Below are 13,924 nucleotides of genomic sequence, written 5' to 3' on the forward strand. Positions count from 1 at the left end.
GTTTCCAATAAATATTTTTTAAAGAGCAGTTTTAGGTTCACAGCAAAACTGAGTAAACTAAGTATAGAATTCCCATATTCCTCCAGTTTCTCTGTCCCAAACAAGCAAACATAGCCTCCTCTATTAGCATTCCCCTCTAGAGTGGGCCATTTGTTATAATCAGTGAACCTGCATTCACACATCATTGCCCAAAGTTCATAGTTTACATTAGGGTTTACTTTTGGTGTACCCATTTTGTGAGTTTTAAAAAAACTATCCACCATTATAGCATTTTCACTGCCTAAAAATCTTCTGTGCTGTATTTATTCCTTCCTCCCTACAATTATAGCAACAGTTGATCTTTTTGGTATCTTCATGTTTTTTTATCCTTTACCCTGCTTGCTTTTTTGTAGCCTAATCTCACCATTTATTATATCCAGCCTCTCTTTCCATAACAGGTTTATTCAGCGTAGCCCTGTCACCTTACTGAGGAGCCAAGTAGTCATCCCAATCTTACAGTGGGCCATTGCCTCTACTACCCTGGATCACCGGGATGCCAACTGTAGTGTCATGAGGTTCCTACGAGACCTCATCCATACAGGGGTAGCCAATGATGTAAGTATAAACATTGTACCTTTCCTACTTAACAGATTATCATCTCTTCCTCACTTTTTAGGGGAAAACCAGTATGCTAGTAGGTCCATATTTGATCTGTATTACCAGTCATATATCATAGTTGATCATTCACCCCCTGGATTATTAACTCCAGATCTAAGGCAGCTGTGCTAAGTGCCTTAGGCATCTTGTAGACAAAGCAGTCTAAAACTGTCCCTGTTTCCAAAATATTTGGTGTCTAGTTGAAGAGATAAATAGACATAGAGATGAGTGATAAAAGTCATGATTGCTATGAGTCAGAATAGGGAAGGTTCTGGACAGAAATTAGTTGGGGTAACTGTCTTAAAAAGAAGAAACTTAAAGCCATAAGATAGAGATAGAGCTTTGATGGATTAGAGAGGAGGATAGTCTAATTGGTATATAAACTGTGATCAGGAAAAGTCAGAATAGCATGAAGTATGCTAGTAGACAATGAATAAACCTGTTTGGCTATGTAGTGAAGTGGTTCACAAGATTTTCAAAGGTAAATTTGTCTAGATGTTGAGTAGGATTGAAAGTAAAGAAGAAATATGTGAATGAACTAATAAGTAAAAAGTAATCAAGGTTTATTTTAAAAGGAAATAAGCAAGGAACAAGACAGGGAGGTGAACATGGGAGATGAAAACAAGGACATGAGTTACTTTTCACGGGGGAAAAATGCTAATCTTAATTCTTAACCATTGTTTCTCTTCTGCCTTCTAATCCTGAAAAATCAATTAATATTAATCTCATCAGATACCTATGATTCCATTTCCCTCATATTAAACTCATATTTTCTTCCTAATGACAAAATATTTAATGGTCATTATGAATTCAGCTGTCACATAATGTACTTTTTTCCATGGTAAAGAGTACTTACTAGACTAATGGAGAGTGAGTTCTTGTTCTTTGGAAAGTGGAAACTAGAACCACAGTCATCTGACACTCCTGCTTTGTTACAGCATGAAGAAGACTTTGAATTACGAAAAGAACTAATTGGACAGGTGATGAACCAGCTTGGACAACAGCTTGTAAGCCAGCTGCTCCATACATGTTGCTTTTGTCTCCCCCCCTATACCTTACCAGATGTGGCTGAAGTGCTCTGGGAGATCATGCAGGTTGACAGACCGGTAAGATTCTTTCATAAGCAACCTATTCTCCTAATTCTTAAACTTAATAGACTTTGGTTCCTTGAAGCCTACCATAACTTCGAAACAAGCCCTTTTGCATATGTCCCTTAGAACCAAATTTAGGCATATTGCTAAGTTTAATTGGTAGTTGAAAGGGCCCAGAGAAGAAAAATAACTTATTATCATATTTATGTCTAAATAAACCTCTCATGAGGTTTGTACTGTGTATTACCAGAAGTAAGTACAAAGCATTGAAAGCATATGTGACTAGCCAGTAAGAAATTTTTTCCCTCATAAGAGATCCCATGTATCAGTTATAGTGAGTTGCAGATTATTCCAATATTCAATCACTTTGGGGAATTGTATTATTTCTTACTGATGTATCTAGCCAGAGCATTATACAGTTATGTCCAAGTAGTTTGAGTACTGACCACAGGATAATATTTTTAATATTGATAAAAAAGCTCTTTAGGAAAGTACACAGTTGACCTAAGTGAACTGTCCCTTTACTTATTTTGTATACATTTTGTTCCTACTCTTCCTTATATCTGAAATTTTATTTTGAATTTTTTTCTATATAGGCTCTGGAGTTTTGTGACATCTGTTCATTTTTTAAATATTGTGTAAGTTTAATGACAGAAACAGAATAATGGCTTATATAGAAAAGGCTTCACTTCCAAAGTGTAGAAGGACTTCATCTGAAATCATGCCTGCTCCCCCTCTGAAGGGAAGTCTAGGCTTGCATTTGCAGACTATATCAACCCAGAGCATTTGAGGGCATAAAGATAGTGCTTTGTTAATTCCTTTACTTGTTTCAAGTCTAGGGGGAAAATGCTAAGGAAAACCTGTGGGGTTTTGCCTATACCTATAAAGTCTCAGACATGTAAACCCTGTCTCCTTTTAAGATTCTTATCCTTTTTCCTTATACAGACCTTTTGTCGATGGTTAGAGAATTCTTTGAAAGGTTTGCCAAAGGAGACAACTGTGGGAGCTGTTACAGTGACACACAAACAACTTACAGACTTCCACAAGCAAGTCACTAGGTGAGTGACGCCAGAGGCTTGTGAAACAAGTGTGAATAGCATCTGGGGTATGTGGATAAAACATCTATGTTTCTTCTGTGCTATTGTAAATTCACAATTTAGTTTCTTTTAGTCTGAGACTGCACAAGTTGGCATTAAAAACCAATCTGGGGGGAATATCACCATACTATATATTTCTATATCACTTACATCATACATATCAACTAAACTGGTTTAAGAATAAGAGGAGGCACTACCTCTCCCAAAAGAAAAATGCAATCAGGAGATCAGTGTTTACCTTTCTGAGTCCCTTTTAGTCCATGTTCAGGGATCAAGAATGCTGTTGGATGGGCACAGTGGTGTACCCCCTGTAATCCCAGCGGCTCTGGAGGCTGAGGCAAGAGGATCTTGAGTTCAAAGGCAGCCTCAGCAAAATCGAGGAGCTAAGCAACGTAGTAAGAACCTGTCTCTAAATAAAATACAAAACGGGGCTGGGGATGTAGCTTAGTGGTCAAGTGCCCTGATTTCGATCCCTGCTACCTCCCCCTCACCACCCCCAAAAAAGAACACTGATTCTGAGTTGGTGATGTAGCGTAGTGGTATAGTGCTTGCCTAGCATGCCTAAAGCACTGGGTTCAATTGTATGTTTTTTTAAAAAAAATGCAGATTCCTGAATAGGTGAAGCATTGGTTATAAAGTATTAAAGGGTAATGTAGACTGCAGTGAATGAGAATTTTCCCCATGCCTAAAGATATTCAAATTCTAATTTCACAGTTGTATACATAAAACATCTCTCTGGGATGTTGTTTAGGACCCTGAGCCAGCTACTTGATCACAATTTCTGGATTATAGCTTAGTTAAAGTTTTTGTGTGTGTATTTTGATTGTGAATAGTAAACCTATTTAATGGTCTTCCTAATTACCATCTTATATCCATAAAGGTGTTACTTGATTTCCTTTTAATTTTTTTATTAATGGGTAGTTAGATTATTTTTATTTATTTATTTTTTGGTGTTAGAGATAATAACAGAACTGTATCTAGACGTGATTTGTAATACCTCTCATCCCAGCTACTCAGGAGGCTTGAAGCAGGAGGATTGCAAGTTTGAGGCTAGCTTGGGCAACTTAATGAGACCCTGTCTCAAAAAAAAAAAAAAAAAGAAAGAAAGAAAAAGAAAGTAGGGAAGTAGCTCAGTGTCAGGTTCTTCTGGGTTCAATCCCCAGTGCCATTTAAAAACAAATTAAAAAATATATAAAAATGGTTAAGATGATAAATTTTAAGTTATATATATTTTATAAAGATTGTTTAAAAGATGTAGAATATTCGAAGATGTAGCATTTTTCTTCCTTTGAATATTTGTCTTAAAATATAATCACTGAGTCAAAATCTATAAGACTTGTATGGTCTTCAATAATATTAATGGCAGCAATTTAAATTGGATTTTATAACTGTCTTATCTTGCCCTGATACTTCTTTTTGCAAGAACAGTCTTTAGAATTTTTAATAAATTTCAGGCAATGGCTTAAACAAGTATGGAAAGATAAGGTCAGAGAATAAGTGTTGAAGTGAGATTGGCAATTGTGAAAAAAAAAATTGGAAATATTTTAATTGCCATGTTTAATAATTAATGGTATGACTGTACTAGTAAATAGTCACTAAAAAAGAAAAAGATGCACTGCCGCAGTCCGGCTGCAGCAAAATAACTGGGGGGTGACGAACAACTTGTGTACGTTGATACAGCAGGAATAGGAGCCGTTTATTGCAGGACAGGAGCAGTATTTATACATTCCACACAGCTTATCTAATTAGCATAAACTAGATACATCAGTCAACCAATAAGGAATCTCCACACTTAATGGCTCGCTTTTGTTACTTCTCAAACCACTCCCTCTGGCATTTTGCCAGGCACCATCCAGACTTGTTTACGAACTCTAACATTCCCCTGGCAAAATGCCAGGTGTTATTTTGACTTGTTTACAGACTCCAACAATGCACATGTTCTGGTACAAAAAATATACAAAACATTTTGTAAAGGAAGCTAATGGTATCACATAACCCAATTTGAACTTTTGAAACAATTTTTATAATAAAATATATAACTTAAAATTTATCATCTTAACCATTTTTACATATTTTTAATTTGTTCTGATTAATTATACATGACAGAATGCATTTGGCACATCATACATAAGTGGAGTATAACTTCTCATTCATCTGGTTGTATGTTATATAGAGTTACACAGGTCACATAATCATATATGCTCATGGAGTAATAATGGCTGATTCATTCTACTATCATTCCTCTCCCAAAATCCCCTCACCCCCTTCACTCCCTTTGTCTAGTTCAAAATACCTCTGTCCCCTCCCCTATTGTGAATTAACATCCACGTATCAGAGAAAACATTCGGCCTTTAGTTCTTTGGATTGACTTATTACACTTAGCATATTATTCTCCACATCCTTGTATTTACTGGCAAATGCCATAATTTCATTCTTCTTTGAGACTGAGCAATATTTCATTGGGAATATCTATCACAATTTCTTTATCCATTCATCTGTTGAAGGGCACCTAGGTTGGTTCCATAATTTAGATATTGTGAATTAAGCTGTATCACTGTAGTATGCTGATTTTAAGTCCTTTGGATATAGACCGAGGAGTGTGATAACTGGATCAAATGGTGATTTCTTTCCAAGTTTTCTTAGGAAATTTCCATACTGCTTTCTATAGTGATTGCACCAATTTGCAGTCACACTAGCAATGTCTGAGTGTACCTTTTCCCTTTCCCTCCACATCCTTGCCAACATTTTTTGTTTCTTGTATTCTTGATGATTGTCATTCTGACTGGGGTGAATTGGAATCTCAGTTTTGATTTGCATTTCTCAAATTACTAAAAATGTTGAACATTTTTTCATATATTTGTTGGTTGATTGTATTTCTTCTTCCTGCAAAGTGTCGGTTCAGTTCCTTAGCCCATTGATTGGGTTGTTTGTTGTTTTTGGTGTTGAGTTTTTTGAGTTCTTATGGAAATTAATGCTCTATCTGAGGTGCATGTGGTAAAGATTTTTTTCCCATTTTGTAGGCTCTCCACATTATTGATTGTTTCCTTTGCTGAGAAGAAACTTTTTAGTTTGAGTCCATCCCATTTATTGATTTTTGATTTTACTTCTTGCACTTTAGGAGTCTTGTTAAGTTGACTTCCTAAGTCAGTTCCTAAGCTGACATGGTGAAGACTTGAGCCTACTTTTTCTTCCATTAGGCCCAGGGTCTCTGTTCTAGTGCCTGTCTTTGGTCCACTTTGAGTTGATTTTTGTGCAGGGTGAGAGATAGACGTTTAATTTCATTTTGTTACATATGAATTTCCAGTTTTCTCAGCACCATTTGTTGAAGAATCTGTCTTTTTTCTGATGTATTTTTTTTTTTTTTTTTGGTGACTTTGTCTACTATGAGATAACTGTATTTATGTGGGTTTGTCTCTGTGTCTTCTATTCTCATTGGTCTACATGTCTGTTTTGATGCCAACACCATGCTGTTTTTGTTACTATGGCTCTGTAGTATAATTTAAGGTTTGGTATTGTGGTGCCTCCTGTTTCATTTTTCTTGCTAAAGATTGCTTTGGCTATTCTGGGTCTCTTATTTTTTGTAAATGAATTTTATGATTGCTTTTTCTGTTTCTATGAAGAATATCATTGGGATTTTTTTTATTTTTTTTTTTGTACCAGGGATTGAACTCAGCGGCTCTCAGCCACTGATCCACTGAGCCACATCCTCAGCCCTATTTTGTATTTTATTTAGAGACAGAGTCTCACTGAGTTGCTTAGTGCCTCACTTTTTCTGAGGCTGGCATTGAACTTGAGATCCTTCTGCTTCAGCGTAATCTAAGAGCATGAGAAATCTTCTGAGGTCTTCCTCAATTTCTTTCTTTAGTGTTCTATAGTTTTCATTGTAGAGGTCTTTCACTTCTTTTGTTAGATTGATAACCCAATTTTTTGTGTGTGTGTGGCTATTGTGAATGGGGCAGTTTTCCTAATTCTCTTTCAGTGAATTCCTCACTCATGTGTAGGAATGCATTTGAGTGCTTAGCCATGTTTATTATTTTTTTAATATGTATTTTTTAGTTGTAGATGGACACAATATCTTTATTTTATTTTTATGTGGTGCTGAGGATCGAACCCAGTGCCTCACGTGTGCCAGGTGAGTGCTCTACCACTGAGCCCAAGCCCTGCTTAACCATTTTTAAATGTGCAGCTCAGTATGTTCATATTTCCGTATGTGATGGCACACACTTGTAATTCCAGCAACTTAGAAAGAGGCTTAGCAAGAGGCTCACAAGTTGGAGGCCAGCCTGGGAAATTTAGTGAGATTCTGTCTCAAAAAACAAGAAGGACTGGGGATGTAGCTCAGTGATAAAGTGCCCCTAGGTTTAATCCCCAATAGCTCTCACCCAAAAAAGAAATAGGTTGCAAAACAATCTAAACATATCTCCAATATTTTTTTATCTTATAAAATGGAAACTGTGCCCACTAAGTAACAATTCCCTTTTCTCTGCTTCCCCCAATTCCTAGCAGCCATCAGCCTATTTGATGTTTCTTTGAGTTTGACTACCTCATGTGGCTTATTTTTTATGTCCTTAGAGGTCAGCCATGTTATATGTACCAGAATTTCCTTCCTTTTTTTAAGGCTAAATAATATTTTTATATGCATGTGTTTTATAATTCTATTCTTCTGTAGGACACATTTATGTTGTTTCCAGCCTCTTAGCTTTTGTGAATAATCCTGCCATAAACAAATGTAGAAATGTCTTTGAGATTTTGCTTTTATTTCTTTTGGATTTATGCACACAAGTGAAGTTGCTGTGTCCGATGGTGAATAATTTTTAATTTTTTGAGGACCCATCATATACTGTTTCCTAACAGCTGCACCATTATTATTTCTCACCAGCATTGCTTTTACCTTCTCCACATCCTTGTCAATGTTTGTTATTTTGTTTGTTTAATGGCAGCCACCTTGGCATCTCTCTTGTAGTATGACATAAATATCTTGGTGTGGTTTTGATGAACGATGTTGAGTATTTTTTCATATGCATATTAGCCATCTGTATATTTTCTTTGGAGAAATGTCTATTCAGGTTCCTTGACCACTTTTAAATTAGGTATCTTTTGTCATTAGATTGTAGAAGAAGTTCCTTATATATATTTGGGACATTAACTCCTTATCAGGTATATCAGATTTGCATACAACATTTTCTCCCATTCTATAGTCTGCCTTTGCATCTTGCTGATTGTGTCCTTTGATGCACAGAAGTTTTAAGTTTGGGGGATCAGGTGCTGGGGATTGAACTCGGGCATTCAACCACTGAGCCACATTCCTAGCCCTATTTTGTATTTTGTTTAGAGACAGGGTCTGAGTTGCTTATTAGCATCTAGTTTTTTGCTGAGGCTGGCTTTGAACTGGTGATCTTCCTGCCTCAGCCTTCCAAGCCACTGGGATTACAGGTGTGCACCACTATGCCTGTACTTTTGTTGTCATATCCAAGAGTCATTGACAAATAAAATGTCATGAAGTTTTCCCCCTAGATTTTGTGCTAAGAGTTATAACTTTAGGTCTTGTTATGACTTAGTTTTTGTATGTGATGTTTGGTAGTGACCCAGTTTTTTTCCTTTTTCATGTTGATCTCTAGTGTCCCCAGACTGACTGACTGACTGACTGACTATCTATCTATCTATTTATTTCTTACTAGGGATTGAACCCAGGGTGATTTATCACTGGCTATACCCCTCAGTCCTATTTATATATTTATTTTGAGACTGGATCTTGCCAAATTGCTGAGGCTGGTCTGAAACTTGTGAGCCTCTTGCTTAAGCCTCCTGAGTTGTTGGGATTACAAGTGTGTAATGCCTGGCTAATGTCTTTCATCAATTTTTTTGTAGTTTTTTATTGTACTATATGTCTGTATGTATATGTGTTTGTATATATATGCTACCTCATGTATAGTAAATTTCTGGAAAATTATACATAGGACCAGGATGGAAGGGGAGGGAGGTGTTTTTTTTTTTTTTTTTTTGTGTGTGTGTGTGTGTGTGTGTGTGTGTGTGTGTGTGGTGCTAGGTGCTAGGTATTGAACCCAGGGCCTTATACATACATGCTAAGCAAGGGTGTAGCCACTGAGCTACACCCTTGGTCTGAGAATTTATTTCTTTCTTTTTAAATATTTTTTTATTTTTTCATTGTGGTTGTACACAATACCTTTTACTGATTTATTTTCATGTGTTGCCGAGGATCGAACCCAGGGCGCCGCATTGCTAGGCAAGCACTCTATTGCTGAGCCACAACCGCAGCCTGAGAATTGATTTCTTAATGTCATTTTAAAAACAATTTCCTTTTTTTTCCTTTTGTATACCCCAAATTTTTGTTAATGTTAAAATCCCAAACCATGGAGTAGCTTTGGGATTTTAACATTATTATTATTTGTAGCTTATTAAGTGGCTTAACTTCATGCCCTAGAAGTGAGTGATATTTAACTATAGATCAAGTGACATGCATGACTGAAAAATAACATGACAACCTTTGTGACACATTTTGCTAGAGTGGGGATTTTCCCTCCACCAGGTAGACATATATTGACTGGGATGACCTTACACAATTATTTGGTTTCTTTTTTAACTATGAGTCTTCCCAGTTAAAGTAATACTCTACCTATAAGCTGTTGCAGATGAAAGTAGTATAACAGATGCTTCTCTCTGCTTCTGTTTTGCTTTATTCCATGTAGTGCTGGTCAGTAGAAGGGCACAATCATATTGGCTCTAATTTCTAAGCAAATGAGAGCCTAGGAGGGAAAAGCCTCAAAGGATTGAGCTGAAGAGTCAAATACGTTATTTTGAATCTTGCCTCACTACCCTGTTACTTGAAACTTTAGTTAATTCTGTAGTACAGGGTTAGTACTACCTAGCACATAAGGTTATTGTGAAATAGCAAATGGAAATCTAAAGAAGAGCTTGCACATAGTAGGTGATTAGTGACTTTTAACTCCTTTCTTCTTAAAAAAGAATCTGCCAAAATGCCGTTGTATACTTGCAAGACTAGCTGAGGCGTGTCTCTTGCCAGCTCTAAGGCAGCCACCCACACATTATGGAATAAGTCTCCACCAAACCCAAATTCTCTTGACAGGGTTAGTATATGACAGATAGAGCAATAGTTTAAGTTGGAAATCAAGGTCGTGGATATTATTCCCTTGTTTAAGGAAAGGGGCAAGGAAAAGTACCTAAAACAAGACTGTAAACAAAAAAATATCTGTAATCTTGGTCCTGTGATATGGGAAAATAAAGTACACTACCTAGGTTGTCTACCTGATCTTTCATTGTAAAACAAGTTTTACAGCTCCTGCTGTAGTAGACTGTGACATAATGGTGGGAAATGAACAGAAGTAAGAGGTAATGTTAAGGTATAAGAAAGAGGGTTTGAAATGGCTCACGTCCTCTCTTTCTCTGGTATGCCTGTTGCCCTTGAACCTCTGCATGACTCGGTCTCCCTTTTGGTTTTAAGGTCCTGTAAGTCCTTCCTCAACATGCTGCTTTGTTTGCCATCTTAACAGGGAGGGTGAACTGGTTCAGTTTCATTTCAGCAAGTCCAAGCCTGCTTTTCAAATGGTACTGGCAATTACTTCCCTGGCATTTTAAGTTGGTCAATGTGAAGAAAGCTGGGACCTTTCATTCTAGAATATCGTTCTTGCTTTCCAAACACCAGATGACCCTATCTCTGTCAAAGAGTAATTGGAACAGAAAAAATCATGCCATCATTTTCCTTTCTTTATCTTATTGTGACAGTACCATTTACATATAGGTCTTTAAGCTAAAAGATGTTGAACATGGAAAGAATTGACATTGGAACTAGAGGCCAGTAGGAGGTGTCTCCCTGGTCAGGTCATCAGTGAGAGCTTGGTTATTCTCCATACCAGGGCATCAGATCAAAAGGGTTGCATTTCTCAGTACACCCCTAGAGTGACGAGGCTTAAGAAATAGTGACTATGAAAGTATTCAGAAGTATGGTAGAATGATTGGAATTGTGGACTAGCAAAAAACAGAACCTAGAAAAATAAAGGCAGTTCAAAAAATAAATATGATTAGAAACCATGAACTAACAAATGTCAGAAGGACTGAGGCAGGAACCAAAAAATAGTGCTAGCATTCCAGGAGAATTTTGATCCATTTCTGTGGGTTTATTCACCAAGGGCTCTGTAAGTTCAACATTTGGCTAAAGCTCTTGACACCCATACAATCATTGATAGGGTCAGGAGCAGAAATGGAGCCGATTTAAAACACTGTGACTCACCCCTCATTTTGCTTTGTTTATCACAGTTCTCCTGTACTTGTATTTTTGGTTTCAATACCCTTTCTCATGTACCACAAAAGAGGCTAACAAGAAGCCGGGCATGATGACACATACCTGTAATCCCAGCAACTGAAGCAGGAGGATCACAAGTTCAAGGCCAGCCTCAGCAATTTAATGAGACTCTCAAAATAAAATATAAGGACTTGGGTGGAGTATGGCTCAGTGGTTAAGCACCTCTGGGTTCAATCCCTGGTTTAAAAAAAAAAAAAGCGAATGATGGAGTTATTTCTCTTTGAGATTAAACCAAGATCTTGGGTTGAAAGGGATTAAATTTCTTAAACATGTAGGACATCAGGACAGTTAAAGAATCCTGAGTCTTCAGCTGTCAGGGTTTCTTATTGCCTTAGCCCTCGTCATAGCACATCACACAGCAGCCTCACTTGGGTCTTCCTCTCTCCTGACATTGGGAGCATGAATGACATAGACTGGGAAGTACAATGTTTTTATTGAACTTTATTAAACCCACAAAAAGGAAGTGGCAGATTGCCAATAAAACCAGAAGACCTTTCTCATTTTCATTACATTCTTAGGATGGAGAGAGACTACAGGAAAGTCTCTAGAATATTATGTTGGATCATGTCTAAATCAAGGTTCTTAATTCATTATGTCCCACTGTTCTATATAGAATTGAAAACTTGGGACTGAATGGGTTAATGTTTCAGACCAACCTTACAATGGGTAGGAAAATCTAGATGTAGATACTCAAAGAAATTACTCAGATTTCATCTTCTTCTCTGTTGGGTTACTGTTAGCAGTTCCTTCCTCTGGTGTTCAGCCATTATAAGAGAGAATTGAATCCTAGGCATAGACCCTGATTCCTGAGTTTTCAGAAGGGAAAGCGCTCCACAGAAGGGTAGGCATGTTAGAAAGTGCTGCCTTTTTCACTGTTTTAACTTAGCCCGAGATTCAGTTAGCAAAAACTTATGAAGACATGACACAAAAGAATAAAGCTGGCATCAGTGGGTTTCCTGGTGACTGCTTTGGATAAAGGGAACCTTTTGAAAAAAAGCAGGTGAATATTGGACTCTTCTTACTGTTTGTCCTCCAGTGTTTGCCTGAAGACCAAGTTCTGCTCCCTCTTTCTCCCTTTCTACACACCTTAAACTCCTTCCTCTTCCCTCCTCCTCCCCCCATAGGAAGAGACTCTGAGTGGCCTGTTAATTAGAAAATCTATAACTGATAGAGACTTAGTTGCTGGACTGGTCTTTGTAAAAATAATCTGCCTTTGGGAGAGAATGAATAAATCAGGGTATCTAACTCTGTTGTAGTGTGGTTCAAAGTTCAGTGACCAGAGCCTTAAGTGAACATGCTTGCTGTTTTATTTTGGGGGTTCTAAATTTCTTGTATATGTGTCAGGGACTTCAGCAAAGTGTTGATGTGGCAGCTGGTGTTTTTTGAATGCTGCTTTCTTCACCATGCTGTTAAAATAAGCATTTTACCTATATGAACAAATCGAATTCTCTGGACAGCATGAGGTAGATAACAGATGAGGAGACTGAGGCAAAGATTGGTAACTCGCCCAAGGATACAGCATGGCCAAGATTCAACCTCAGGCAATTTGTCTCCAAAGTCTGCTCTTCAAGGACCGCCAAGTTTATCATTGTTCTCATTTATAATAGTCTGTTTTTACCTTGGATTACAAAAAGATCTGAAGCAGAATCAAGAGACAGTGGACACTCCTCAAAGAGTTGGGACCATCCTCAGTGTGCCTCAGTGTCATGGTTAGTTCTTTATAGAATATGTCTCTCTCCTCAGTCAAGGACCACCTGCCTTTTCTCTTCTAGTGCTGAGGAATGTAAGCAAGTTTGCTGGGCCTTGCGAGACTTCACCAGATTGTTTCGATAGCTCACACTCCTGCACTGTGCCTGTCACCCAGGTGAGTAGTATGTGCTTCCACCTTTTCCTGAGCTTTCAGGAGGTTTGGGGATGGGGAGAAGTTTAATGCCCATCATGGGACCAGTCATGTAGCTAGACTAAGAAAAAGACTTAAAGAGTTTAACTGTGCCACACAACTGGGGAATACAGGGCCCTCATTTTTTGAGCTATGGCAGCCATATAATTCTAGTGTATTCGGATGTCATTTTTACTTGAATAACAAAATAACTACTATAATGAGTATGGTAACAAATAAGTATCTTTACCTTTAACCTGGCTACTGATGGAAACAGTGCTGGCCAGAAGTTGACTTTGATAACATGACACCATCCTCCTAGGACTGACCTTCCAGATATGATGAGCATGGAGCTTGTTCTTACTGCCTTTTGTTTTTTTTAATACTGAAATGCTGTGCCTTGACCAGCGGGTGGTACAGGAAAGAAGTAGCCGCTTTGGCCATTGTTTTTCTCCTCCTGTTTCCTGTCTGCTTATTACAAAGCAAAGCAAAAAGCTTAGCTGAGGAAAATCTTGGTAGTAGAATTTGGGTGCTAGGTTTTTTGTTTCTTTGTTTTTTTGGTACTGAGGATTGAAATCAGGGGTACTCAACTACTGAGCCACATCCCCAGACCTATTTCATATTTTATTTAGAGACAGGGTCTCACTGAGTTGCTTAGTGCCTCACAGTAAGTGCTAGTGCTTAGACTGGTTTTGAACTCATGATTCTCCTGTCTAAGCCTCCCAAGCCACTGGGATTACAGGGGTGTGTCACCACAATGGGCACCCTTTGACATATTAAGCCCCTTTGACATATTAAGGAGAGTTTATTCTCCTAGAAGGCAATTCTCTCTGAATCTGGGGCCCTGATCTGTAGTTTTTGTGGTAAATGCATTAATAACTCA

At 37.7% G+C, this 13,924-nt stretch overlaps 1 protein-coding gene across 8 annotated transcripts in view; it reads left to right on the plus strand.

Annotated features, from left to right (window-relative positions):
* The window catches only part of LOC124102286 (transportin-3), a 96,546-nt gene that overhangs the window by 71,178 nt on the left and 11,444 nt on the right, over positions 1–13,924 (plus strand). For all 8 annotated transcript variants that reach the window (XR_009228110.1, XR_009228111.1, XR_006854831.1 and 5 more), the window contains exons 19-22: positions 438–594; positions 1,575–1,742; positions 2,673–2,785; positions 12,935–13,026. Coding sequence is in view for 3 of the 8 variants with exons in the window: in XM_046458540.2 (XP_046314496.1) it covers positions 438–594; positions 1,575–1,742; positions 2,673–2,785; positions 12,935–12,995 (499 nt within the window). In the remaining 5 variants the exon portion in view is untranslated. The remainder of the gene's footprint in view (positions 1–437; positions 595–1,574; positions 1,743–2,672; positions 2,786–12,934; positions 13,027–13,924) is intronic.

Source organism: Marmota monax, unplaced genomic scaffold (genome assembly GCF_021218885.2).
Source record: "Marmota monax isolate L192 unplaced genomic scaffold, Marmota_monax_Labrador192_F-V1.1 WCK01_AAM20220418_F8-fsc00531, whole genome shotgun sequence".
NCBI lineage: Eukaryota > Metazoa > Chordata > Mammalia > Rodentia > Sciuridae > Marmota > Marmota monax.